Here is a 27,599-nt window from a genome sequence, read left to right as displayed (position 1 = left end):
CACCTGGGCAGCATTTACCACCGAAGCTGACAGGTATCGGATTTATGTGGGATGCTGGGACACTGTTGCCTTGCCAGTGTTTCTTGGAGCGGCAGCGCATGTTCCAGTTATCCTGGTTTGTTTGGAAGTTGGTACGGATTTGTATGCAAACTCTTTGTTCTCCTCTGGTGGGGCCTGCAGCCTCCACCAGGCTGTTTGTGAAAACACCAAATATTTATCGAAGTGTTCAGAGTGTGATGGCAGTAGGAAGCGCTCTGTCCAAACAACTCTTGTGTTGTCTTGCTGTTTAGGATGAGAAGAAGCGCATTGAGGCACTTGGTGGCTGCGTGGTCTGGTTTGGAGCCTGGAGGGTGAATGGGAGCCTGTCAGTCTCCAGAGCTATTGGTAAGAATGGGCTTTAATTCCTTTTTCAGACTTGCTTTTCTTTTTCATTAAAACTTTAATTTTTCTAGGGATCAAAATTTGAAATACAGCTGAAGAGAGACCTGTGAGCGATGACCTCTATTTTTTTTTCCTCTACAGTTTGAGGGAATAATTTCCAAATAATTTCTTTAACTTGGGGCAAGAGTCATTGGCTCTGCGCTGTGTTAATAAAAGGGCTTCCAGCTGCTGTGACTGCAAACCCACGGTCTTGTGTATCTGTGTGTTGTTTTTCCACAGGGGATGCTGAGCACAAGCCATATATCTGTGGGGATGCAGACTCTGCCTCCACCGTACTAGATGGCTCTGAAGACTACCTCATTTTAGCCTGCGATGGCTTCTATGACACAGTCAATCCCGATGAGGCAGTCAAAGTGGTGGCTGACCATCTAAAGGAGAATAATGGCGACAGCAGCATGGTAGCACATAAATTAGTGGCATCTGCTCGGGATGCCGGTTCCAGCGACAACATTACTGTCATTGTGGTATTTCTCAGGGACATGAACGCAGCAGTCAATGTTAGCGAGGAGTCGGACTGGACAGAGAACTCTTTTCAAGGTGGGCAAGAAGACAGCGGGGAAGATAAGGAAAACCATGGAGACTGCAAACGACCGTGGCCCCAGCACCAGTGCTCAGCACCTGCAGATCTAGGGTACGAAGGACGAGTGGATTCCTTCACCGACAGAACTAGCTTAAGCATAGGGTCCAGCGTTAACCTGTTTGATGATCAAGGCTATTTAGACCTGACAAAAACAGAAACTAGTACACCTCAGAGTGCCAAATGTCTGCCACCAATTCAAGCGTTTAGCCCCGGCATACCAAAGAGTGCGAATTTGATCAAAGGCTTAACAGCGAAGAACGAATCACCAGAGCGCACCACATTATCGATCTGTGGACAGAGCGATCCCAGGGAGTACAACGCTCCTCTTAGTTTGGGTGCTGCAGGGCAGAGCATCTACAGGGTGAAGGGTTTATCCCCCATCTTCTTTGGGCTGGAAGATGAACTGTTCAAATCCTTGGGAAAACGAGCTGCGTTCTTTCACTTCCAGCTCTGTAACGGGAAGAGGCGACGAGGAGCCAGGCTCAAACCAAAGTTTCACGCGCCGCTCTTGGCTCGTGAGCCTTCCCATATAGAAGGATCGAGTCTGTCCTTACCTGTCCGGGGCCGCGGTAGCGCGAGGTTGTCGGTAAGACGCTCCCCGTGGTGGAAGCTGGCTAGTCGTAGCGCTTACAGTGAGAGCATGTTTTTGATGCGAAGACAAAGTAATTGTATACCAGATTCATACCTTCATCAATGCCGTAAAATGTAACCCTCTCCCTCGTGTTCCCCCGTCACTCCCAAAATAGACATTCCCAAAATAAAACTGGCATCATCAGAAAGCGAAAAAAGGTGGGCATTTCAGAACTGTACTCCAGTCCCCTGCAAAGCTCAAACCCTGTGTAAATAGATCTAGGAACTAACAAACGTAGTCGTTTCAATCTCAGTACGGTTTGCCGGTGGTGCAACCCTGAGCAATGCCACAGCCACCCGACCACCCGCACACACAAGTATCTAGCCACATTCACCAGTGAAAGCCAGGCAGCTGGTTCGTGTGAATAGACGCGGTTAGGGAACGACCTTTAACGACGCAGAAAGCTGAACCTGCCGGAGGTGCGTCCATGGAGCAATATGTAAAGAAAGATTCTGGTTTCGAACTGCCAAATTTTTTTAGAGTGGGGGGGAAGTTTCTGTAGAAGTCAAGGTGTGTGGGGTTTTTTTTGTGTTCTGCTTTCTGTTTATTTCAGGCGAGCATTAAGATGAATTAGAAAATCACATCCACTTTTGCAGGTAAAAGACTAAAAGCCATACAGGGTTTTACCAGGTAACTTCGGAATGGACAAACTAAGCTCCTGCTATTCTGTTCTCAGACTCCGATTGAGGTACAGACTCATAATTTACCTATTTTTTTCATGTATCATAAAACATGGAATATGAAGAATACTTTTTTGTAGTTTTTAAAATAATTCTTTCCTATGGCTAGAGGTGCAGCATAGGGAATTTCGTATCTTTCTGGTGCTTCTAGTGGCATTTTTCTCGTTTGTCAGTTTAGGAAACTGTTCTCAATTAGTTTTAATCAAACACGATTGTGCTTAATGCTTTGAGCCAGCCTCTTTCCACCGTAACTTCATCTCAGGTCTTAAAAGAAACCAATCTGCGGAGATGTTCAGTACAATGCTACTGTCACTCAACCAGTCAAACCAGAGAACTGCTTGCGAGAGATAATGAGCAATTTGATGAGCTGTTTGGTTTCGGTAATGATTTCTAGATGGCAAAGGCATAATTCAATATAAAGTTGCAGCATGAAGGCTGGTAGGATGCTGTGTCTACAAGGAGCAGTATTGCTGCAGTTTGGTGTTTTCCAGCATGTGTAGGAATGGATGCCGGGCTGCCGGAGCCATCCAAAGCGAGCGGAAACGCCGCGGATGCAGACGAGCAGGGGCTGCGCTTGGGGTTTAGTGGAGAGGGTCAAATTCACCGATGAGCCAGAGCTCTGCTTGGGTTAAGCCGGGGTTCAGAAAGGAAAGTGAGGAATGTCAGTTGCCCTTCTTTTCATAAGCAGAGCATTATTTATCAAACCGGGAAACAAAGAGTACCCACCAGCTCTTCCCTGCTCTCGAGGTGATGTTAAACCCTTCGGGGAGCGCTTAATTGGGACGCAGGTAAGCAGACGATTCCCGTCAGCTCCACTAAAGACACATCCTGTTACTGTTCTTCGTTACAATAAGACATTTGGAAGAGTACGAATAAAGTAAGTCTTCATAGGTGTTTATCGTACAATTCATATCATTTTAGCAGTAACAATTTAATAACAGTATTAGTATTTAGCTAGAATTTGCCAACTATTTTAAGTAGTCAGGAGATTATTCAACACGATGAGATGGCAAGGTTTGAATTCTGCCAATTTCCGCTGCTTCTATCTTTGATGCACTATTTTAAAAGCAATCTGATGAATAGCAAAAGGCTTTGTGAGTAACCAGGAGTCGGAGTGTGGCTTTAGATTCCTTTGATCTTCAGAATTTTTTTTTTTTTTTCCTCTTACGGGATCATTGCCTCTTATCTGTCATCTTATTAAGCCTTAGCTGTTGTCAACGTCCTCTTTAGCTGCAGCATACGTTCCAAGTCAGAGTTACTGAGGAAATTTGAGAAACCATGAAACAGTAAAATATGCAACTCTGGGGCATCTCTGCGGTGCCTTTGTTTTAAATTATTCACAGTAATAATGACACATTGAAAGTCCATCTTATAGCTGACTGTCGTGCTTCGGAGAGAAAGGTGGTGTAAGTGCAATTCTTTGTGTGAGTAAATTAGAATGAAAAACCGTTACGGATGAAAAAACTTCTTCCCAGTCTGCAGGAGCAGTTGAAGAGCGCTGGACTGCATGTGTGCTGTTTTGGGAAGGATCTAGCTTTTTAGGTGTGGATTCATAAACGATAATTCTGCGACTCATACCATTTATCTTGCTAGGAGAAAAAAAAAAAAAAATCTACCATCGTAGTTCCAGTGTGGTCAGGTAAAAAACATTGTATAGATAGCAAGTGTTCATTTCTTCACTAAATGCATATTTATAGAGTAGATAGGAACCATTTGTAAGGTAAGTCCTTTAAAGTTCTATAATATTAAAAGTAGTGGTTATTGGTCTGATATATGCTGCTCTTGATTCTACACACTAGACAAAAAAGCAGTGCTTTGTGAAATGCAGTGTTTTCTCTTAATGCCACTGGTGATAGGAAGTAGTTCTCTTCAGTTCAAAATCCTGTGCCCTTATTTGCTGCTTGCTAACGTAAGCAATAATCCCTCTCTAACGGTATCTAAGTGTTCTGTATCTCGTACTTTGATTGTCTATCTGGTGACAATGTAAAAATATTAGGCTAATATAAAAGTATCTAATGGTATTTATTAACTGTTGACACTGAGATTCAGTCTGTGACCTGTGTTTTGTATTTTTATTGTGTATCTTAGTGGTGGTGAAATTTGTATAACGAATCTTTCCAATAAAGAGCTGAAGTATCCCTTTTCCGCGTTAACACAACCCGCATCAGTTTCAGTTCACGTGTTAACCGTGTTTGCAGAACTAGGAGGTAGGTAGCGAAAACATTTTTTTTTTTTTTTTTAAATTTAAAATTGTGTTGGTTTTGAGACGCGGGCTCCAGGCGGTTTGTCTGAAGCTGCTCAAAACTCGCTCGTGAGCTCTTCACTGTGAGTACTAGCGGGATTCACTCAATCCCCACTCCGGTAGTTTCCTGTGTATGCTTTTTAAATGCGCAACTCTGAGGAACGTCTGCGTTGCAGAGAGCAGTATAGCACCAGACCAGGGAGCTGTTAACCCATTTCGATTTGCACTAAAGGTGGGTGGAAACGCATGTATATAACTTTTCTTTACCTAGAAGTGCCATCAATTGTCCTTGCAAGTTAAAACCATTCGGTGTTTGATTTAGATTTGCATTGTAACGCTGAAGGACAATGTCAAAGCAGACTTTAACTTACGCCACATTTATAGTGGTACATCGTCATAGAAACTCCGCTCCGTTTTTGGAACACTGTGTGTCAGTGAGAAACGTGTTGTCCTATGGGCAGATGAGGCATAACAAGTTCTGTGTTTATAGACATGGCTGCTGTAGTTCAGGTCCACTATCTCCTCACTAAATCCTCCCGACCCTGGCCGTGTTCTGGGGGGGGGGGGGGGGGGGGGGGGAAATGAGAAAGACTGGTCTAAATTAGGGGCTGGTTTAGCACAATTTATTCACTTGTCACATAAACAAAGCCATCGAAGGGGATACTGCAGCTTTGTTCATGCCTGTAATTTAGGGCAATCTTTCTTTAACTCATACCCTCTTTGCAACAGGAACAGAACTTTCTACCCTTGTAATCGTGTGCAATAAGCAATGATGAAGCACTAACATGACCTCTGACTTAAATGTTCACATCCTTTTCCCGCCCTCACACTAGACTTGCCAGCATTAAAGCTAAAGAAAAAAAAAATAAACCCCACCTATTAGGGTCTAGTACACCGAGCGTATGTCAGAATCATATTGCGTTAGGGTTTTTTTTTTTCCCCCCCTCTCCTCCACTCCAGAAGACACCTTGGAACAAGACCAGGGGAAGCTGGCTGAGATCACCCAAGTACTTCCACTCGTGTAGCCAGCCAGGCGTGCTGGCAGTTGCGACACCGGGTGCTCCTGTTGACCTTGCTGTATTACCTTGTTCATGAAACTAACTTGTTCTCTATGAAGTCAGTAAATTAAAGCTAGCCATTGACAGTGTTGGGACTTCCCACTTGCAACCTTGTTCCACAGTTCACATACGAGTTTAGTTATAACCATGTATTAGTCATCCATATTTTATTTATGAAAGCTGTTTATACAGAAAAACTGTTGAAGTTTTACCAATATCTTAATAAAACAGTAATTTAAACCACACTTCACATAGTCTGTTTATTTAAGAGCTAACAAAGATAGCAACCAACAGCTGGATCAAGCATCTTTCCTTTGTGTGACGCGTAACAGAAAATGACACTGTTCAGCATCGGCCTGTAGCTGCCCCGGGCCCATCACAGCCCCGCTCTGACCTGCTTTACAGCCAGAAAGCACAAATTAATTAGATAAATAAGTCTTCCAAGACCCCTTTGTTTAAAAACCAGCTGTACATAAGTAAGTTCTTCATAAGGTGAGCAAAGCCTGACAGTACTGTCTCCTTTCTCGTCCCTGCAAAGGTTGGACACTAAATCCGAACAGATCATGTGGCTAATCAAAACAATTTCCTCCAGCCTGGGCCTCTTATTAAGAGTAAAGCATCTGTGAGTGGTGAAGAGGCAGAGCTCTGTGATTACTGCTAATTGAGCTGTGTATAATCATCAACATGCAGTCCCGTACAACAGTAAACACAACGCGCTGTCAGTGTGCAGCTTGTCACGGGCCGCCTTCAGTGCTCGGCAGCTGGAAGGGGCTGCACACAAGGCGGCTTTCGCGGAGAAATACAGGAACTTACTGTACAAAAAACCAACCTAGGGGTAAAAACTGTGGGTCCTCCTCAATTCCAATCTGAATACATGAGACTTGAGCATTTGGTCTGGCTTCTATGAACTCAGCTTTAAAAAAAAAAAAAATCCCAGATGGATTTAAGCACTTTTCATTGAATAATTCAGGAAAAAAAGTGACAGGTTCTTCTATAAGCGGTCAGGCATTACAGCAACTCGGTACTAAAGAGCAAGCCCAGCTTGGCAGCTCTGTGCTACCTACCCTACCAGACATTCTCAACCATTTTACTTATTTACACATGAACATCTAAAAACTTAACACCACATTTCAACATTCATTTTATTAACAAAGTGCAAACAGTTTTAAACTATGGGTTGTACAGCACTTACACTGTGGAACATTCATAGAGAAACAAACGTCAGTACAGCCAGCTGAGACAAGGACAACTATCGGTTACAGTTATTCATGCTTTGTCACTAATCAGTTATCGGCTTTCATCATAGCTTCACAAGTAGTTTAGCAGCTCAAAACGCAACGCACAGTGGCAAAGAGTTTGGCAACGTGTTCGCTTGGTCCACGCCGCAGACTGAGGAAAACGCCTTCCGTGCCAGCCATTTTAGCCCAACTCTCCATCCACGGCATCTGCAGGATTCAGCAGCCTTACACAATCAGTTCATACGGTTTAAAACAAGGACATTCATGCGTTCGCTGTTATTCCAGTGACACAACAGGACACGCATCCTGAAACAGGGCTCCAGCACCTTTTGGACATTTTTTCAGAGCATCTGAAGCTGGCAGAGCCAGCAGGAACGCAGCCTTCAGCGTAAGGCCTTCAACGGTCGTTTTGCCCCGCTAACAGGTTTAAGACGACTGTAGAAGAACCACACGAGGATGTTTGACAGAAGGGAGTGCACACAGCCATGAACAGCAGCCTTGGACTAAGCTCCAGTGAATAAACGCACCTCTCCCCAGGGACGCGAGCCGGCAGGTCTTCAGGCCCCGAGCCCGTTCTCTATCTGCTCCAAAGAAAGCCAGCTTTCGTTGAAAACCCTCGGAACTGGGACAGTTTTAAGGCTTCAAGCAAACACGATCTTACGAGTCGAAATTTTATGCCAGGTACGTAAATCCAATCGGTGTTTTCTACCGATGACTACGTAAGCATGCAAAACTCAGCCACTCCTCCCTCAGCACCGCGGCACTTGTAAAGGCTGCCTTAAACACGCAGGGAGCCGCGTGGCGCGGAGAGGCAGGGCAGCCGCGCAGTGGCAGGCCCGGGGCTCACCTGCCCGCCCTCAGTCTCCCATTAGACCGGACAAACGCCCGCCCGCTCGCTCGCAATGAGATGAACGCTGCCACTAATCCCTGCGGCTCGAGGAGCAGCACGGGCAAGGTGCAGCCACGCGGCAGGCTGGCTGAGGCAAGCGCTTACAATTACCTGGTGCTGTCTTCTCCAGTAACAAAGCCGAGATCGTCAGGACCGGCTTGATCGCCCTCTGGGAACATTGAGCACCGCTCTGAGGCTGAAAACAAAACCAAACACAAACCCAGAAACCTTTACCAGACGAGCAATCGGAGCACAGCAAGTTAACTCCATCACCTGCAAGGCCCACTGTGTTGTACTTCCTTCCTAATGTACCGGTACGCGATGCGCTTGACGCAGTTAAGACTGCCACAGGGTTTTAAATTTAAGATATCTTTAAGTCAAGCATGGATATGAGCGATGTTTTGATTCTTCTGATGAGTTGTGAGGTTTTGGTGCCTGCTGCAGACATGCAGCAAGCAGCAAACTCCAATTACTGAGGCGACTCGTTAGGCTGTGCTGCTAAGGCCACATGGGATGCTTATTCAGGCCAAAAGTCAACTTCACCTAGCGTCAGCTGTCACCTTACAGCTCTTAATTTGATCAGAAGGTTAAAGCTTTTCAAAGAAATACGAGATGAGTTTTTTCAAAACTCCACTGAAGTGCTCAACGCACATTCCTGCCAATTAAGATGCAAATCCATGTCCAAGGCAGTGGTTACCTCCCTGAAGTTAGCCTACTTACAGCGCCGATCCTGGCACACAGGGAGTTCCAATTCAGAAGAACTAGAGCTATGGGTTTTCCAACGCCTCCCTGGAGACTCACCTAAACTGACTTCTCAAGGCTAGAAAGAGTTCCCCTCTCCTGTTTTGATCTGTTTTTAATTAGGATCCCAAGAGAGGAGTTCCAAATCTTACTGGTGCTTGCTCAAGCTTAACACCTCCACAGCACCATCAGCGATCCCTGCTTTTGCAGCACGCCGTATCACGGGAGCGTGGGGAAAGGTGGGCTCACACAGTCAGTTCTACCTTCGCTCGAGGACTGGACGGAGAAGGCGTGGTTAAACCCCTCCGAGGTAGAGGTGGCATCCTCCTGCTCTTCGTTTTCTGTGTCACATTCAATGTCACTGTCACTGCTCATTCCTGGTAGGAGATGAAGGACATGCTTCTGACATACCCCAGCTGCAAAAAAAACCCAAAAAACCAAAAACCACAAGGCAAAAATGATGGCAGTAAGAGCTACGTAGCTAGAGCGTTCAACTTTTTCACACGTAAGAGTTACCAATATCAAATACCAAGAGCTGGCAGGAGAACAAGAGAGAAGGAGCACGTCCAGAGCTAAATGTATTTACCAAAGCACTAAGGAATTTGACGGAACAGAGGGTACCGGCTTTGGAAACAGCCTCATTTTGCTGTGCAGCTTAGCTCAAGGGGAGCGGTTCCAACATGCCACCAGCTGAGCGCAGGCTCAGGTGTCCACAGCTCCTGCCTGTTTGAGCTGCCCTCCCCCGCCAGCTCCTCAGTCTACCTCTACAATTAGCACAGAAAATAAAGGTTGTTTTTTCAGCAGTTAAGAGGTGGTATGACCCGTGGAGCAGATGTACCTACCCGACCCTTCAAGCAGCAATACTCTGTTCAAGTCTCACACACAAAACCCATGCTTTTCCTACAAAAAAGAACCACGGCTGTTGATAAGCAAGGCGGCTTCTTTTGTTTTGCCAGACCTTGAGCGTGCATTGACAGCAGTCAAAACTCTCCCTTTTGTACAGTTTTGAAGGTGACAAGAGGGGTTTGCTCTGTTCTTTTACTTCTTACAAGCCGATACTCGTTGCTAAGAAAAAGCAAGTAGTTAAGTGAGGTGCCAAGTCTACTGTAGTTTTTCCTCTGAAAGGAAAAAAATTGTAATATTTGTTTCCTGGGGTTTTTAACAATGAAGTATTTCAGTTTTTAAAACATTTTCCTATGAGGCTCTCTGCTATAATAGGAGAACTGCAGGAGCGCATCATGATCACGCTGCAGTGACTAAGAGCAGAAATTCAGTTTTGTCACTGAGAGACCTTCTGTAAATGCCAACTCCTACACAATACTGCACACTGCAGATAGAGATGGATGCTGGCACCTTAATATAGGCTTTGCGCTACAATTCAGTCATTGAAATTCAAATTAGTGCAGGGGTGGAAGGCAGGAGAGTTTTAGCAAGATAAGAAAAAAACCCTCTTCTACGTGGACTTTCAAAAAAAAAAAGAAAAGAAAAAAGCAGTAATATTTTTTTCCAGCGTGGAAAGGATGCAGGAAAGGAGGGGGAAAAGTTTCCTCCAAGTCTCTAAGGAAACTGGCTTACGTACCACAACACCCGACACGAATGAAATGTTGGAGAGATTCTAGTGCGGACATGGAGGTAGTTACCAATGTGGTTTGGCCTTGTAGCAGAATGCTTAAAAGCCAAGGTCACTGGCTACTATTTTAATTAGATAAGAAATTCTTTTCAAGGCCATGCAACCGAACACCAAAGCAAAGACCTGGAGACATATCCAGAGGTACAAAAAGCAACCGGTAGCCCAGAGGAATAGATGGCACCATCCAAGGGTATCTGCTGGGTCTTCACGCTCCTGCTGCACCGTAACATCGCTATTTCTCCACCGACAGCAGTGACATGTAGACGTTCTCTCCCCATTCAGATGTGTACTACAGCTGCCAAACGTTACAGCAAAGTTCAACAGCCAAGAAAACAGGCTTGGGGTTGGTTTCTCCCCCCCCCCCCCCCTTCTGTTTCCCTTTCAAGCTATTTCCATTACAGAAATGGATCGTTGTAGACTGGAGTGTTGTCACGCTGCATTTGCCCTCTACACACCCGATTTACCTTCTTCTGGCCCTGCAGAAGCACCTTCAGAAAGCATACCCTGCAGGTCCCCAGCTTCAGAGCTGTTTTCCAGAGCACCTGACTGTGCTCCTTCTGTACGACATCCTTTAGAATTTGATCTTAAGAAATCAGGAGAAATACAAAACCCCACGTTAGAAATTCAGCTTTAATCCAGCTATAGAAACAAATCCTTTTAATGCCACATCTAGTTTTACTCATTGCTTAAGACTCTTGCAGATCCACTTAAACTTCCAGCTTTGATTGATTTAGGAATACTAAAAATCTTAAAAAAGAAACCTGGAAAAGTTTATGATGAGTATTTTCCAAAAATGGTGACTCTTGCTATTTAGAAAAAAATAACCCGAGTACTCCATTGCACTTAGCTTAGTTAGCCAACAGGGGATTATTATGAAATTGCTGAAAAGTAGGGTCACAGTGAAAAATATTGTCTTAAATGAGGAAATCAAAAGTGCTAACATTCAGTTAGAGGATATTTTGCAAGGAATAGTGGGAAAACAGACTGGGCCTGCCTTTCAAATCAAAGTTTCAGACTACATCCACAGCTGATCAAAATAAAAGAAAAAATTAAAAAAAAAAAAAAAAGAAGAAAAGACAGCTTGTAACCTAGTTATAAAACCAAAAATTGATATCCAGAGGGAACAGCAGCAACCAAGTAAACTTCAAAGTAATTTCTCTTCCATGCTACAAGCACCTGGGTTTAGCAGATTGGCATTTTTTTCTTTCTAGATCAAGGGAAGGTGGGGGAGGAGATAACAAAAGGAAAAAAAGAATAAAACCCTTACCCTAGAGCACCAACTTTCCTGGTCTTCTCTACAGCAGCTAAGCCATTTAAGCCAGAAACTCCCACATCAGAATCCGAACCTTCACAAGGTCTCTCCTCCGGCTTGGGCAGTGCCTCAGCAGCGCTGCTGTTGGCCAGGGGCCTGGCAGGGTGATGCCGACTGCCCAGCTTGGAGCTCCCTATTCCACCTGAGAAAAGAGGGAGAGAAACTCGGAGCACATCCAGCCCGATTCCCAAAGGCTGAACATCCAGCTGTCCTACGTCACCGGTTTGGTCCCACACACGTGTGCACAAGCACACCTTCCCCACCCTCGCTCTTAAATCCCTACATTGCCAAGGCAACGTCTGGGCAACACGCACCATTTGATATCCACTCTCTAAACACCCAGAGCTTCCGTTTCAGCTGCCATTTCTGATGGGAGACTCAGGGGAGTAGAGATTAACCCTTCCCCATCTTGTGTAGTGAAAACTTATCTTCTACTTATCTTCTAGTAACACAGACACCCTCTTCACTGTCATTTCTCCCAGCTACGGATGCAAAATCGCTTGGCTCAGGAAGGCAGCCTTTCTAGTCTCGGACAAGGGTGAAACTGGGCACAAAGGTTACAGTTACCCTGTGTAGTGACTTTATGGTATTTTCCAGTCGCTCACCCAAGCCTTCTGTATCTATTTAGCATTATAAGAAAACAATCGCGATAGGGACAAAATACCAATTCCCGTGTCAGGTATCTCATTTCATTACCACTTAAGGAAGGGCATCATAAAACTCAGGAGCAGCAATATCATACAATTCTTTCATCACACGTATCCAGAGTTTTCTTCTTTGCTTTTCATTCCCTTTAAGTCAAATGACAATTTAAGCCTGGATCAGTACTTTTTGATCTGTGATTTTCACTATAAAGTTAGCTCCTGAAACATCTTCAGAGAGACCAGGAGTAACACCTAACACCTTTATTTCTGTCCCAACAAGCCAACCGCGTGGTGCTATTTCACAGCAGATCAGCTGTCAAACATCTGCACAGGTACAATAACGTTAACTAGATTTGAGACGGGATCCAGTCAAGTTTCAGGGAAACATCAGTTGCCAAGTAAAAGACTTCTTGAAAGCTTCGGTACAACAGATGCTAAGATGCATCACATCACACAAGTAAAGATGATGTTTACCTTCAGAAGTTTGACCGTCTCCCTTTAAACGAAGATTAGTATCCCCACAGTCCATAGCTCTTCGTAAAGACAGGCTACCTGCTGCTCCAGAGCGGATAGGTTTGGGTGAATTACTTTTCTTACTTGCAGCTGCAAAAATATTTTAAGGCGTTAACAAGCGTTCAATCAAACTGCTGTAGTATTCTGTCTTTATGCTTGTTTTAAGTGAAGTTAAGCTCCGTATTAGTCTCATTGCTCATTATCTCCCAGTCCTGCACAAAACTCCTTCCACATGCTTCTCGTCAAAGATGTGGGCTAGAGGGAAGCTTACCTAACTAGGGATGCAGCCAAGAATACACGTCACGGTCACCTGCCTTAGACTAAGACATCCTTCAGGAAGCCATCGTCCAGATTGCTTCAGCCATCGCGACAGCATAAAGGGAAGGACAGCCAAAACCATCCCTTCGGCTCTTAAATTCGAACTCCAGTGTAACAAAGGAACTCGAAAGCAAGAGCAAAAGGCAGGTTATGGGACTCACACTGTTTACTCACACTTGCCGAACTAACCATTCTCTGAGCACGTGTTGGTGTGGATCCTGCTACAGAAACTCCTCTAGGTAGAGGAATGCAGGAGTGCTAACTGGAACAGCAAACCACCGAGTTCCGCTGCTACCACACCCCACAAAGGTGGGGGATCTAGGCTTCCACGCAAGTCGGAAGATTGCTCCCGTTTTAGAGAGCACTGTACGCCAGTTCCTCTCGTTCTGATGCAGAATGAAGCGACTGCCCAGTGCCTTAGTAACCTTTGAGGGATGAGGTGTTTGCTAAGGAAAGAGGTGGTATTAAAAACCACACGACACAGAAAAGCTAGCGCTTCTGACCAAGTGGCTTGATCCTTCCGTGGCTTATTGATGGCACAATTCAGGGCTCCAAACTTTAAGACACAACTCTTTCTCTGAACATGTACCATCAGAGAAGAAATTCTCTGCTGTATGATGTGATGAAATGCAAACCAGACCTTTGCTGGAGTTGCAAAAGCCTTGTTTTGCAGGTCAGTATTGAAAGGGATGGAGAGGAATAGAACTATTCTACTGGTTCTTTAGTCCACTCATGTTTACAACATATTTCTTACTCCTCTTGGCTCAAAAATGCAAGCAATAACTTGAATCAAAACCCAGAAGGCTGGAAAATCATCTCTCCCAGGCAACAGGCAAGTGAGAGAGGATTAACAAGTGCTTTTATTCAGGATCATAAGCAACAAAGCACTTGCACAGCCTTCATGCCGGGATCCAAAAGATTCCGGTAGGACTCAGTGACAGTACCTGAACAGACTGATACACAGGCACCTCTTTGACAGAAGTCACTTTTCAAAAGGCAAAGCCTCTCCAGCGAGAACCCTGGCTTACTTGAATTTTAGCAAGATTTCAAGTTACTGAAGTATAGCAAGTCTGGAATTTTTTAGTTTTTTTCACTGGCAAGCATCATGAAACATCCTCAAGTTCATAGATGGGCCAGATGCAGAGCAGCAGTCAACAAATGACCTTCAGCTGGGATCAGTTCGATACTGGATTCAACTTCAGAACATTCTCACTGCATTAGGTGCTACTGGTTGTGTAGCAAAAGTTTTGGTGCTTTTACTGAGAAGGGCTGCCAGTTTTGGTAACATTTACTTACTCAAAGGCAGTGCAGGCTTTACATTTCTGGATTCTTACAGCTGAACTTGAGTATGAGTGACTATAAGAGGTCTATTTCCAGATGCCTGGATATATAAACCAGCTACACAACTGACATCTGTAAGAGTGACATTTAAATCCCCCCTTTTTCTATTCACTTACAATTCCTGATGTAACAACTGGTAACTGAAGACTTTGTCAGTAGTTCCATTCCTATTTCTTGCAGCTTGCTGCAGCTTTCCGTTCCACAGGCAGCTAAAGCACCTTGCTCAATGGAAAAGAAGCTGGGCTGTCCGTCGCATGAGCCAGCGCTGCTGCTTCTCACTTCTGACAGTTGGTTTTTTACATCAGACATTTTGCTTCGAACTTCAGCCATCTGAGTTTTAAGTCTTTTCAGCATCTTCAAGTCAGGCGGCACGCGCCACATTGCCTGGTGTCGCCGCTGATCTCGATCTTTTAGAGAATAGGATGACGCTTTGCCAAAGGAAAAGTTAAAAAACAGAACAGGTAAGTAAAAAGGTTTTCAAATAAAAACAGACATCTATTTTTAACAGCTATAAGAATTCTACTTTTTGCCCTACTAGGAAAAATGAGGGACAGAGAGATATTTGTCTGTATGGTATGGCACCATAATATTTAGGTTGCAAGCACCTGCCGGGCTACCGGGACAGCAGATCGTCATTCCCTGCCATGGAAGAAAGAAGGCCCCAAAACTTGCTCGCTGGAAGAAGCAAGGCTCCCGATACTACTGCATGAATTCTGACAACAGCTGAGCCACTACTCTATATTGCCAGACAAGCTTGAGTTCACAAGCCTGGTTGCCAGTTTATATCAAATTTGTTACATGTTTTTATAAAATTTGTTGAGTGTGTGTATAAGATTCTCATACCACCAACATATCATCTTAACATATAGAACTCAAAGAAATCTGAAACTAGGAAAGGAACTCCCTTAAGTACCTAACACCACAAGACCAGGTTGAGGAGCTAACGCCTGAGTAAGCCCACATGCTGCTCGGCCAGAATTAGATCAGCTTTGATGCCTACCTGAAGCATCACAAATTCTGGAAGTGTTCCACTGCAAATTCAGCCGTTCAAAACTGTAAAGCCAAGTGGCTCTTAGAAACCTTCACCTTAGGAGGTGAAGTCTGGCAAACTCCAAATATAACAGCAGCTTTCTCTTAGTGGACTGACTTGAATAAGCTCTGGGAACAGCCACACCTTAAGGGAACCTCAGCAAAAGAGCTAATTCCAGCCGTGTAGCCCGTAGCTAAAGGTGACCAGGAAGCCATTCAACACAACCACAACGGGAGAGCTTACTCTTGCTCGAGTAGCAGAGCACAAAGTGCAACGCCCACTCTTAAGGTCCTTTTGTCTACGCCTTTTTCCATGCAAAACAGAGCTGAGACTTACAGTTCACGTGCTGCCTCCCCTCTCCGTGCTTATGGAAGTGACTTCCATGTTTGGAACTACGGATTACATTCAGCTGAAAATTCACCTGATCTTTTATGTGACTACACTCAAAAAGCTAATCACAACAAAGAGTTTGAGCCAGCTTTTAGATTCAGTAACACCAACGCCATTGTTGCAGCAAAAGCAAGCATTTATTTGTAGCATTATTTCTCTTCTGTTCTATTTAGTCACCGAAATGGTTGTTTCAGAATGACCTGAAATAAGATGTTGCGGTAGTGGGCCAGCTAGCTCCAAATAAGTGTTGCTCCAAATGTATTCTTGAGGTTTGATTTAATTTTAATTCTTCACTAACAAAACCAGAGAAATGAGCAACCTTCAGTAATAGCCACGGGTGCCAGAATTGCCAGCTATCTTGCTTTTGCTGCACATGAAGTTAATTGCTGTTTTCAGCTGAAGGATCCTAACTGAACCACAAATACTCTTCCAAGTCTTCAATTATTTAAATGCCATCACTATTTTTGGCGCCTGACATTTTGATCCATTCTTCTTCCACAAGTGCTGACATGTGCTTTTCCAGCCTTACTACTAGACACATTTTTCTAGTTCCGTTTTAAATGCCTTTTTCATACAAAAGTAAATCCCAGGATTTATTTTCTTGTTAGTATACACTGTGCTCCTAGTACTCTCAGCCACTAAGTGTACAAATGGTGTGAGCGAGAGGTGTAACCGCTCTCTCAGCAGATAGCAGTTTTGTGTCGTTTCGTCTTTCAGCGCTAACCCCTTCTGGAAAAGGGCCTTTCATTCATCCCCCGCAGTTGTAGTCAAAGAAACTGCACGAACTGTCTCTCTACAATGTTGCTGCACAAAACAGACAGCCAGTTCAATCACATCCCCCAAGAAACGACGAGAAGACCCTCCTCGATACACACGTCTGTTTTTAGTCGAGTCATCTGGCATTCTCAATCTGAGGTCAACCATTAAGACAAAGAACGTGTTAGAGCAGGCAGTAAGTGCAGCATACTGATGAGCACAGATGAGGATATGGAAGTTTAGCTACCAATGAAAAGGACTGCTTCTCATCCTCTTCTCCTCCTCCCCTCCTCAAATCTGCTTCTAACTCTGGGACTACATTCTCAGAGACGTTCCCAGGTTAGAGTTAAATCATTTGATACGGGACGTACAGTTACCTCTGCTCTGCAGAAGAGAGGCAGGTGGACGTGGCTGAAGGCCCCAAAGGTTTTCCATGCCATTTCTGTCCTTCAGATCCAACAAGTGGATTAAAATTAAGGGATCTATATCTAGCAAACTGCTACTGGCTGTTGAGCCTAGGGCGCTTCCTCCCCGCCTTGAAGGTCTTCCACTTGCACTGCTGTAGCCATGGCTAGTACCTAAGGAAGAGTTACAGAGAAAGAGCGTGCATACGCGTGACATGAGTGATGCATTATTCCCTGTAAAAGCAAGAGACAGAGTTCTACAAGCAGATTAGGAATGAAAACATTCCAAGCAACTTAACGAGACATCAGTATTATTGCACTGATTTATGGATTCTGAAAGCAATCAGATATGCTTCTAAGTAAAAGTTTAAGCTAAAAAGCACCAGAGGAAAAAAAAAAAAGCAGGGGGAAAAAGAAAAAAAAAAAGATTTCACTTCATATCTTTTAAGTAAATCTCTTAATAAAGATTGGTAAACAAATCAATACAAAAAGCATTTATTCTGAAGAAATGCACATAAACTTTCTAGGTTCCCCCCACCAATTAGATTACGGGGCAGGGGGATCTTCAGTTGAGTTCTGCTCTGTGTTAAAATGTTCCCATTACACAGTGGCCAAGGCACTCAAAAGATGAAGACAGTCTTCAGAGAAAATAGTTAGATCTGCGAGATTAAAATTGTACAGTTCGGAAGAACTGTGCGCTGGTGAGGCCACACCTCAAACACTGTGTCCAGTTTTGGGCCATTCAATACAAGAAAGACATTGAGGTGCTGGAGCGTGTTCAGAGAAGGGCAACGAAGCTGGTGAAGGGTCTGGAGCACAGGTCTTATGAGCAGCGGCTGAGGGAACTGGGGGTGTTTAGCCTGCAGAAGAGGAGGCTGAGGGGAGACCTTATCGCTCTCTGCAACTACCTGAAAGGAGGGTGTAGTGAGGTGGGTGTTGGGCTCTTCTCCCAAGTAGCTAGCGATAGGACGAGAGGAAATGGGCTCAAGCTGTGCCAGGGGAGGTTTAGGGTGGATATTAGGAAAAATTTCTTCACGGAAAGGGTGGTCAAGCATAGGAACAGGCTGCCCAGAGAGGTGGGGGAGTCACCATCCCTGGAAGCATTCAAAAAACAGGTAGATTTGGCACTGTGGGACGTGGTTTAGCCTAGTCTACCCTTGATTGGTTTAGTGTGGACTTGGCAGTGTAGGTTAATGGTTGGACTCGATGATCTTAAAGGTCTTTTCCAACCTAAACGATTCGATGATTCTATTCTAACTCCCTTCCAACACAGACAGGTGACGCTACTGACATTCAGAATGGAAAACAGTGCGAGCAGGTAAATGCAAGAAGCTCAAGTGTCAGCTTTGACAAGCGTGGTTAAAAATTACTTTCTAAAAGCTCCCAAATAAATGTTTCTACATTTCTGTAGAAAATGCTTCTACAGCCACTGTGCTCCTACTCTAAAGGCTATCCTTTCAGTCAGAAACAGACATGTCCCTCAACTTCCTAGCTCACAAGAAATTTTCAAGAAGTTTTGAAACAGCAGCTAAAAGCAGGACAGTTAAGGAATTCTATCTTTCAAGCACCGGCAGACTTCCACAGCAGCATAAATACCACTTCCAGTGAATGCCACTTCTGATATCTTTGCCGTAAATAAATATACTCAATATACGTATATTTCTTTCAGAATCTTATTAACCTATGGCTCATTCGGGCTATAATAATCTCTAGGCTGCAAGAAATCTTAGAGCGCTTTTTCATTACTGCATTTAAAATTTATTTCTGCTTGACTTGTAAGGATTCTTTACTTCACTCCCTCCAAGTGCTTCAGGTTTTACAGTGTACTAAAACCTACCTGAACGTGTCACACATTTAGAGGCCACACAGACATCAGTAAGTTTCTTCTCAGTCTACTTTCAATCAGAATGGAAGTGGCTTCAAAGAGGCCGAAAAGCCTCTCTCCAAACTTATGTATCATCTTTAAACAAGCACATTCAGAAGATTGCCCCCTTTTTTTTAATTGAACCAATGAAATGTTTCTGCTACACCGCAATAATCAGTACAAACCACATGACGCAGCATTTCCAAAAATAGAAATGCCCGCAGAGCACGCAGCTTGGTGTTGCTTCCAAGAAGAACAGAGGAAGGAATCCAACAGTGTTTCGCATATTCGGGAATTCTGAAGGCGCTTTTTCATACCTGATGCTCCAGGAGTAGCAGCAGCTGCTGCATCCTCCATGAGATCTCCTTCTTCCAACTCCATATTACTGCTATATTCCACATCATTTTCTCCAGACCTTAGGAGATGATTGGGGTGGAAAAAGGAGAAAACAATTATTAGCTTCTGTCAGCTCTTGTTAAACCTTATGGCACATACCTTGAAAACAATCGAAGCACTGTAAATAGTATTTTCTGCATTCCAAACTACACAAACTGAACAAATTAAAGTGTGTTTGTTCATTAAATGACTGGCTCGCTAACCAAGAGTCCAAAAGTGTCATATGTACCCAGACTAAAATCCGATCCTGCAAACTTCTATATTTGTATGTGTTACAACACATTCTCATGTTTTAATGAAGATTCTAGGATTTGACATTATCGTCTCAGCTAAGAAGCTGAAATTCTCTCATTTAAGTAACTGTCTATTATCACTCTCCTACTACTGCAACACTTCCTAATACCAAACCTCTCTTTCGCTACAGTGTAGAAACAGATTTCTTAATAGTATTTTGGGAAAGAACCCTGACAGACTATCACTGTCAAAGACAGAACACAACACTGAAATAAATTAAGAGATCGGAAAGATAGTAACTAGCTGACCGCAAATTCAATGTTTAGCGTTAACTATACCAGTTCGTGGTGTTTCCAGTATAGGAAATACCCCTCACACTGCACTGGAATCCCCCACGCATCACAATTGTGATACAGCAAATGAATCAGTTTCCATTGGAATTAGGATGATTACCCTGGGAGGCAAGGTGATGACCTGAAAGGCATTAAGTTACTTACATAGTTTCTTCATCAATATCATTTTCTTCAGTGTTACTAGTTGCTGTCGAACTAGCTGAAGAGCTGCTACCATCAAGGTGGTTCACCTCGTCTTCTCCAGCAAGATCTATATCCAAGTCACCATCAGAGAGCTCGTGCTATAGGAAAACCAGAACAAGCCTTTAAAAGGAAGAAACATTTCAGTTGCACTTTGATGCATTCACCAAAAGCTATCAACAGCAACTCTCTCTCCCCAGAGTGTCACACTACCATACAGGAGTTAGGAGGGTCTCAAAGCACAACAAAAGCTGGTAACAAACAGAGAACTTGGATTTTTCAGCTGCAACTTGGAAACTTTTTTTTTTATGGTGGGATCTATTAGCTCTGTTCTGGAACATCTCTCTAGTGTCATCTCTCGCTGCTAGCTCTCGAGTGTGTTATCTCTTATTTCCACAGAGAGGATAATAAATCTAATTTACAATTCAGAAGTTCACTTATGTTTCTACTGCTATCCTATCATAAAAAGCTACACATAAACAAAGAGGCAGGAAAAAAGACAATTCCTACATTAAAGTATTCATGCTGGATCTTCTCTTCCTCCTCTTCCTTGCTATCTCGCACTAATCCTGGAGCAGCAACACTCTCAAGTAGTGCTTCAGTGCTTTGTCCGGATTTCTTTGACCTTGTTTCTGGACCATCATCATTCTGGGGACTAAGATGAGTGTCTGGAGGTGAAATGCCTCGTGATTTCTGAGTCCGGGAAAGTTCAATCGCAAGCCTCTTAAATATTAGAAGGATACACAAAAGCATACACAGAAGACGACAATGGAGCATCATCATCAAATCAACTAAGTTTGTTGACTCACGTATATACTATTTTAGTAACGCTAATATCAAACCACCAATAGCAACCCAAACACACACAACTGTCAAGCATGAACACTGTAACCTAAACCAGGTAATTACTGGTCAGTAAAAGGTGATTTTACGTTAGTATACATCCCACTTACTTCTTTAAGGTTATTTATTTGTTGGATATAACTTGTCTGAGCTGCTTCCAATTGAGCAATGTACCAGTGTTGATCTCGGCACTTTTGGAAGAAGGTGGGTGATCGCACTTGGAACCTTCAAAGAAATGTTTCAAAAGGGGTTCTTTTTTGGTTGTTGTTCTTTTTTCCCCCCTGGTCATCCATCCCATCCCCCCCAACTCCAAAAAGCCCTGCGTAAGAACATCAACCTGAAATCTAGCAATGAAATAAACTTAACAGACACCATGTACTTCTACCGTCAGTATCCTGGATGGCAACAGGAAGTTTCGGGTAGGAGGGGCAGTTACATGAGAGGTGGTTATCTTCACAAACCCACACACACAAAAAACCCCAAACCCCAAACCAAACCAAAGCACACTACAAAGCATTTAGCAGGAGCAAGAGTAGGACTGTCCAGAGAATATTTGAAGTAGATGGATAAAGCTTCTGTATTTTGTCGTAACATTGCAGTTTCCATTGACAGCATTAGTTCTCTTGCATTACAGACTTCCTTAATTCCCAAACTTCTCCTATGCTCACTACAACTGTTTCTAAAGCGGGAGAGAAAACACCCTTTTCCTTTAATTCAGTTAGTTACAGGTCTCCAACCCAGGCTTATTAGTGTCAAGCGTAGCTACTTCTCAAAGAGATGTACTTAAAGTTTCCACAACTCCCTTCAGCACATTTTCTTCTTTAAAGCTTACGACAGTGAAATTCAGTTATGACAAAACATGTCACAATTATTTTAAATTCAACTACTTAATTATTTCCTATTTCAGCAGTAGGTGTGCTACTTTGTGAAATGATAGCAGAGAAGAGCCCCAGTAAGTTGTCTTCCTTACCTTAGGATCACAGTGTCATTTTGCCTGTTCAAATACCCTTCATTGGCTAGCAAGTCTAAACGAAAGAATCTGTTGTAACCCCAGCATTCTCCAACTTCAAAATCGGAGGCAAACTCTCGAATTATGTTTTTAGTGGGATCGTTTGTGGACTGGTGAACCATTTCTACACGGTACTCGTACCTACGCAGGGGAAGATCACAGGTAGCAATACCAAAACAAAGATGTCACAACTGCCAAATGCGTCAAGTTTAACAGAACCGCGCTTCCCGGGAGGCTTGCATGCCCAGCTGAAGAGGTAATTCAGTCTTAAAATTTTACTGAACACTTATATAAACAGCACAAGGGGGATGAAAGTAGTAATAGGGAGTAGAGTAGTAAACCAACTCTAGGATTGAATACTAGGAGACAGATACTCTCATCGGTTGTTTTGCCAGCTTGCTTTTTATCTCGAGAAAGCCACTGAGTAACAACTTTATAATATTATCTTTGGGCATGATTCAAAGCCCAATGGACAACGGAAGTCTCGCTACTCTTTTCGAGTGCTCTGCATAGGTCCCTAGCAACGCTACAGAACTTGAGGTCATTCTTTGCAAACCTGTCTGGATGCTTTGCCAACAGAAAAAAAGAACGGCTGCTCTTACTACACGTTTGCTTACTTGGATGTCTCCGGCAATCCAGCTGACAGCTCCAAGAACACAGACAAGTAGTAGCCCCGTACTACTCCATTTCCATCCTTGAATCAAACAAAATGGGGAGAGAAATTAATTAGAAAAAGAAAGCAAAACCCAGAAATAAACCAAACCAAAACACCTCGATACAGCCTTGAAGTTTAGAAAACAGCTTCAATCAATACAGAATTTGCAGCAGTAGTCTACTTGTATGCTACTTTTAGTCTTCTCTGACCTAGAACTCTTACTGTAACTTGGATCAACATAGAGTTTGCATCTGGAAGCACATATGCACTCTAGTATTGGCATCTCAGATATAAATCTCAAAGCACAACTCTAGTTACCCTATTTCCATTTTAGGAGTGCAATTCAGTGGAAGACAGAGCAGACAAACACTTGTCAATGTACTGGAAAAACATTTATTTAACATAGAGAAAAAGCAATAAAAAGCTCATAAAATCTACTCATCAGTTTATTAAAGTCCAATTCTTCTCAAACTCTCAACATGAAAACAGCTCAAGTTAAACATTAGTTCTGAAATATTTTATACAGCTGCATTTCAAAGCCACTTAATTTTTGAAAGAGCAATTTCTTTAGAAAAAACATGCAACATGAAAAAGTTAGGTCAGTTAACTGAGAAACAATATTAGAATCACCAGAAATCCAGAAAAAATACAGCAAAACCTCCATCACACTCACCTTAACCAAGGATGAAGAATGGCTCAACTTGAATCCTCTAGGTTGAAGAAACATTTCAACTCGCCATTTAAAAAATAAATTGTAATGCCTTCTGACAGCACACCTTATGCAGTCAATCCTGAATTTACAGTACTCTGAAAACTTACACAGGGGTCTACCTCTGCACTGCAAGAGTACAACTCTGGGCATACATGGGCTCACCAGATTAATCCAGTTCTCTGAAGATGCCATGTAAATCACTAACAAACAAAACTTGTACTCCACTACACGCGCATTTCCCCAAACCCAGCTGTAGTGGCAGCCAGAGCTCCCTGGAAGCACTGGCCAGACTAGCAGACTGTAAAATGATCACCCCTCGTGGGTGAACATTCCAACGCTGACAGAGACATTGCTTCTGAAACTTGGATATTCAGCCCACTGAAAGGACATTAGTGCAATACACACGTTTTAATGTCAGCATCTGAGAACTGGACAGGCAATAAAACAGATTCCCTTTCAACTAATACCTTGTCCTCCTCCCAACTTCCCAACTAAGGATTATTCATAAACATAAATATGGTAAGTTATTCTAGACCTCAGTTCTGCAAGAAACATCTGCAAAAACCACTCAGACAAAAACGGTAAAAATATCTACTAAAGTTCCTACGGCATATTTGCAAGACCCATTTTTAATTGCTTTTAAATTACCCAGATTAACTATAGTGAGAATGTTCATGCTGTTATCTGGAGGCAGAGAGGGAACACTCCAATGGTCGGTGATCAACTCTGCAATCTCACTACATTCTTTTCACACAGCTTTTTACATACAACATGAGAAGAAACTAACTGATGTTTCCTTACAAGAGAAGCATACGAATGCTGGTTAAGTGTTTTGGATAGGATAACATCTCTGGTTGAAAATATAACTCACGGGATAGACTTTTAACCTCCAGCAAAGTCCTGACACTTGAAGAGGTGGACTGTAAACAGGATCTGCTCGCTGACGCAACGTACTATGGAGAAAGGAGAAAAAACATTTGCTATTGAGACAAAGCAAAACCCTCCATGAAACAGCAAGCTGCACATACCCTTGCACTCTTACCCTCTAGAACCATACTTCTTGCTGCACAGAGCACGCAGCAGCATGAGGCCCACGCAAAATGTTAAGTGTCCATACAACTCTACGTATTCCTTGCAAAATTATTCAATCTTTTTTTAAAAAAAAAAAAAAAAAGTAGTCTGCCTTTATCATGGAAAAAATCTTTTTAGCTAACAGTTTAGCTAGGGTTAATTGTTGTTTGCCTGGTAAACAAGAGATTGTTGATTGAATTCCTACAGCTTAGTTCATATCTAACAGTTTCCTGTAGAGACTATTCTGTGTTTTAAACACTACTCATGTACAGAAGAAAAAGGAAAAAGCTTCTTGATATTCACAGTAATTTAAGATACATTCTTACCTGAAGTTTTCCAAGACAAACGTAGTTGAGTCATAGGCTGGAACCAGTTCACTGGGGAGGGGTGGAAAAAAAATATATTAAAGCTGAATAACATGACATTAAAAATCCCGACTTTTGGAATCTTTAGAAGCACTTAGGATGATTTAGGTCACCAGAGCCACTGAAATTCACTAGGAATACACTGGGTTATTTTAGCACTTCTGAAAATTCCATTTATAAGCCTTCTCCCCAGTACCTCTCCATGTGGCATCACACAATAATACAACTATTTCACGTTATGAAGGGAAGAGCAACCAGAAGTATTTAAGAAGATTTCTCCCTTTTACCTGTGATGGTTAATAATCTCAATATGGTGAATTTTTAACGTAAGACTCCTTGGTAGTTCTAGAAAGGATGAAACTATCTCACGGCTGAAAGTACAAAGTGTAAATGGTTCGTGTTTCAGAACAGGAGATACCTTACTGCCATTGGAAAATGAACATCCAGATTGAAACTCTCCTCACAGACGCATTTAATTATTCTTTTCAGAAAGCATGTCAGGGCAATAGTTTTGAGATTGCATTTAAAAGCAAGCCAAATTGATTCTTGCTAGAGAGCACGAAATGATTTGAGGAATTCTTCTAAGACTTCTACTTTCAATTTTTTGGAGATGCTTTTTAGCCAGCTAGCCTAAACTCTGAACAGACTTCCTCAGAAGCCAGCACTAGCAGCACTCTCTTTATGAGGAATTGTGTTATGAAGTGATTTGGCTAGATATTCTGAATTAAGGTGACCTGCAGAGGCATCTCATGAGAGCCTTGCAATTATATACCGAATGACCCAATAATAAGAGAAAAAGGACAAATCAGTAAACTAAGTGTAAAAAAGAAAAAAAATTGTCAGCTGGAACCCACTGTCCTGACTCCCCAGCAGGGACTACAGACATAAGATAAGCCCTGCTAGAACAGAAAAGCCTACTTGCGGCATAGGTTACTAACAAGAGTAAGTTAAGCAGTTTATTGTTTTCATTGTGTAAGCATGGACCTAAATTCAGTCAGAAATATTGAGTTTAACACAGACACGGGCAGAATCACGTTACTCCATAGCTTACCATTACCATTGCTCATACAGCCGAGAAGTCTGACTCCCCTTCGCTATAGGCGGGTATCAGGCAAGCTCTCCAGCAACCTATCCATCAGCCGCCTATCATCCACTCTTTCAAACCCATGTGTTAAAATACAGTGGTACTCTCCTGTCCGAGTTTTACAAAAGGCTGACACGCACAAGAATCCGACATCTACCTCCCAGACTCACTGGAACATCCTCCTCCATACAGTGGTACGGTAAAATGGGAAAGAGATACTCTCCTCTAAGTAACTTCAAACGTTTTTTAACAAGCAAAACAAACCTTCATAAGATGGCTTTGATGTTCAAACTACAACAAAAAGGAAATGCAATGCTTACCTTGTGAAGTCTGGGGGGACAGGAGTAGTGACAAACGAGGCCATAGGCTTCCGATGAACCTGCTGGAACATCATTAGGATCTCTGAACTTTTGGATATCAACTCACTCTTACTGCACGATCGTAACTACATGGGGAAAAAAAAGGAAAGAAGAAAAAAAATCCTTCTGTCATTAGTAGAAACCACTTTTGGTTTTAAACAAATAAACTGCATGTCTGTCACAGCTTCAGAAAGACTACCCACAATGCAACGCGAAATGAAGCTTGGAGGTTGGTTTTGTTCTGCCCTCCTCCATTTGTTTGGGTTTTATTTCCCTTGAAACTGTCGGCTCTTAAGACTAAGAATGGGCCTATGACAGCTGATGGCCATGTGTTCTAAAATTCCTGTTAGGAAATTAAAATAGATATTCTAATTCTGTCTCACTCCAAAGCCTGTGCAACCCATTTGGGAAGTCCTGAATATTTAAGACTCTGTCAAATTCTACAATGAAAGTTACAGCAATTGGTATGTACTGCACTTAGGTTAAACTTATTTATATACAAGATCTCTGATTAATACCAAGTCACATCTATTACCGTGTTTACGCAACAATAACAAAGTAAATCAATCTGGAAAGGACGCTTAATTAGACATTGGGATAATTTGCTCAAATACATCACAAGACAGCGATACAAGCTCCTGTGACATTAGATAGTTCTTCTACGTTTTTGTTACTCCTTTACTGCTGTACTGCCAAGCACTGTACTTTTTTCGTTCATCCAAATTTGAACAAAACAAAGTCTATCCTATCTTCAATAGCAGACCAAAAAACCCTCTTTAATCCACTTCATTTGAGATATCTTACAAAACCAGTGCAGTAACAAAGATCTTTTCAAAATCTGAAAAAAATTAATAAAACCTAATCTTACGTGTTCTTTGAATAGCTAGTACTGCATTTTCTACACCTCTTTACTAATGGAGACAAATCTACTCTGCTGCTTATTTATACTTTAAACATTGGAACAACATACCTTAGACTTTCAGACTTTCTGTCAGGCTTAAGTCAGACTAACATGCACATTTTAAAAAGTCACATTTTTCCTATGAGTTCTTCAAATAATTCTGTTACTTCCACAAAAGGAATATGAAATTCAAAGCCTCTCCTGATAAAGCCACATACGATGACTTTAAACAAGCAGTAGAAACCTACACAGTTGCCAAATGTCTGCATCTTCTCACAATTTTTTTTAGCTAGTAAGCTTTTCCTCCTATTTTGGAGGGAGATCGTGTTTCACTAGCACCAATTATTTTAATGGTTTTTGTCTGCAAAAGAGAAGCTGATCTGCAGAGCTGCATACGCACTGCTATTCAGGATTTAGAAGGTCCTCATTTGGGCTGCAACGTAGTAATTTTTGAATGATCTATACACAGAAAGCTCTCAAGAAACAGACAAAAAAATGCTGATGCATGGTATGCAGGAGCACTCATCCTCCTGATGTCATCAATTCTGCAACTAAGACATTCCATCACAGGTATGAAATAATTAACTTAAGTGCACGGAGAACATGATAATTGCTGATCAAGTGATAAAGCCAGCTTAGCATTCTGAATCAAAAGCAGTGCAGGGAATGAAAAAAGAATACAGGACGAGAGGCATCACTCACAGAGAAGCTTAGCCCCCACCTCCAACCTAAAAT

The 27,599-nt window shown here is 42.7% G+C and overlaps 2 protein-coding genes across 10 annotated transcripts in view; one reads left to right on the top strand and one right to left on the bottom strand.

Moving 5' to 3' along the window:
- Positions 1-5,858, top strand: part of PPM1E (protein phosphatase, Mg2+/Mn2+ dependent 1E) — a 72,909-nt gene extending 67,051 nt beyond the window's left edge. Inside the window, exons 6-8 of one of the 5 annotated variants that reach the window (XR_012831562.1) lie at positions 291-384; positions 661-4,539; positions 5,535-5,858. Coding sequence is in view for 1 of the 5 variants with exons in the window: in XM_075720244.1 (XP_075576359.1) it covers positions 291-384; positions 661-1,730 (1,164 nt within the window). In the remaining 4 variants the exon portion in view is untranslated. Of the gene's footprint in view, positions 1-290; positions 385-660; positions 5,141-5,534 lie in introns of those variants that run through there. The other 4 variants (XR_012831560.1, XR_012831561.1, XR_012831563.1 and 1 more) reach the window with 4 other exon arrangements.
- A 1,554-nt stretch (positions 5,859-7,412) lies between these two features.
- TRIM37 (tripartite motif containing 37) overlaps positions 7,413-27,599 on the bottom strand; it is a 31,500-nt gene continuing 11,313 nt past the window's right edge. The window contains exons 9-25 of one of the 5 annotated variants that reach the window (XM_075720239.1): positions 25,925-26,049; positions 24,482-24,532; positions 23,956-24,037; positions 22,335-22,411; positions 21,679-21,858; positions 20,819-20,933; positions 20,376-20,588; positions 19,830-19,966; positions 19,020-19,117; positions 16,812-17,012; positions 14,375-14,686; positions 12,561-12,689; positions 11,398-11,584; positions 10,595-10,713; positions 8,764-8,877; positions 7,871-7,955; positions 7,413-7,451 (exon numbers count right to left, since the gene is read on the bottom strand). In XM_075720239.1, coding sequence (XP_075576354.1) covers positions 7,448-7,451; positions 7,871-7,955; positions 8,764-8,877; positions 10,595-10,713; positions 11,398-11,584; positions 12,561-12,689; positions 14,375-14,686; positions 16,812-17,012; positions 19,020-19,117; positions 19,830-19,966; positions 20,376-20,588; positions 20,819-20,933; positions 21,679-21,858; positions 22,335-22,411; positions 23,956-24,037; positions 24,482-24,532; positions 25,925-26,049 — 2,229 coding nt within the window. In that variant the 3' untranslated portion in view covers positions 7,413-7,447. Of the gene's footprint in view, positions 7,452-7,866; positions 7,956-8,763; positions 8,917-10,594; positions 10,714-11,397; positions 11,585-12,560; positions 12,690-14,374; positions 14,687-16,811; positions 17,013-19,019; positions 19,118-19,829; positions 19,967-20,375; positions 20,589-20,818; positions 20,934-21,678; positions 21,859-22,334; positions 22,412-23,955; positions 24,038-24,481; positions 24,533-25,924; positions 26,050-27,599 lie in introns of those variants that run through there. The other 4 variants (XM_075720241.1, XM_075720238.1, XM_075720242.1 and 1 more) reach the window with 4 other exon arrangements.

Source organism: Pelecanus crispus, chromosome 12 (genome assembly GCF_030463565.1).
Source record: "Pelecanus crispus isolate bPelCri1 chromosome 12, bPelCri1.pri, whole genome shotgun sequence".
NCBI classification, from domain to species: Eukaryota; Metazoa; Chordata; class Aves; order Pelecaniformes; family Pelecanidae; genus Pelecanus; species Pelecanus crispus.
The sequence above is the reverse complement of the archived record's forward strand: the minus strand, read 5'-3'. Positions and strand labels throughout refer to the sequence as shown.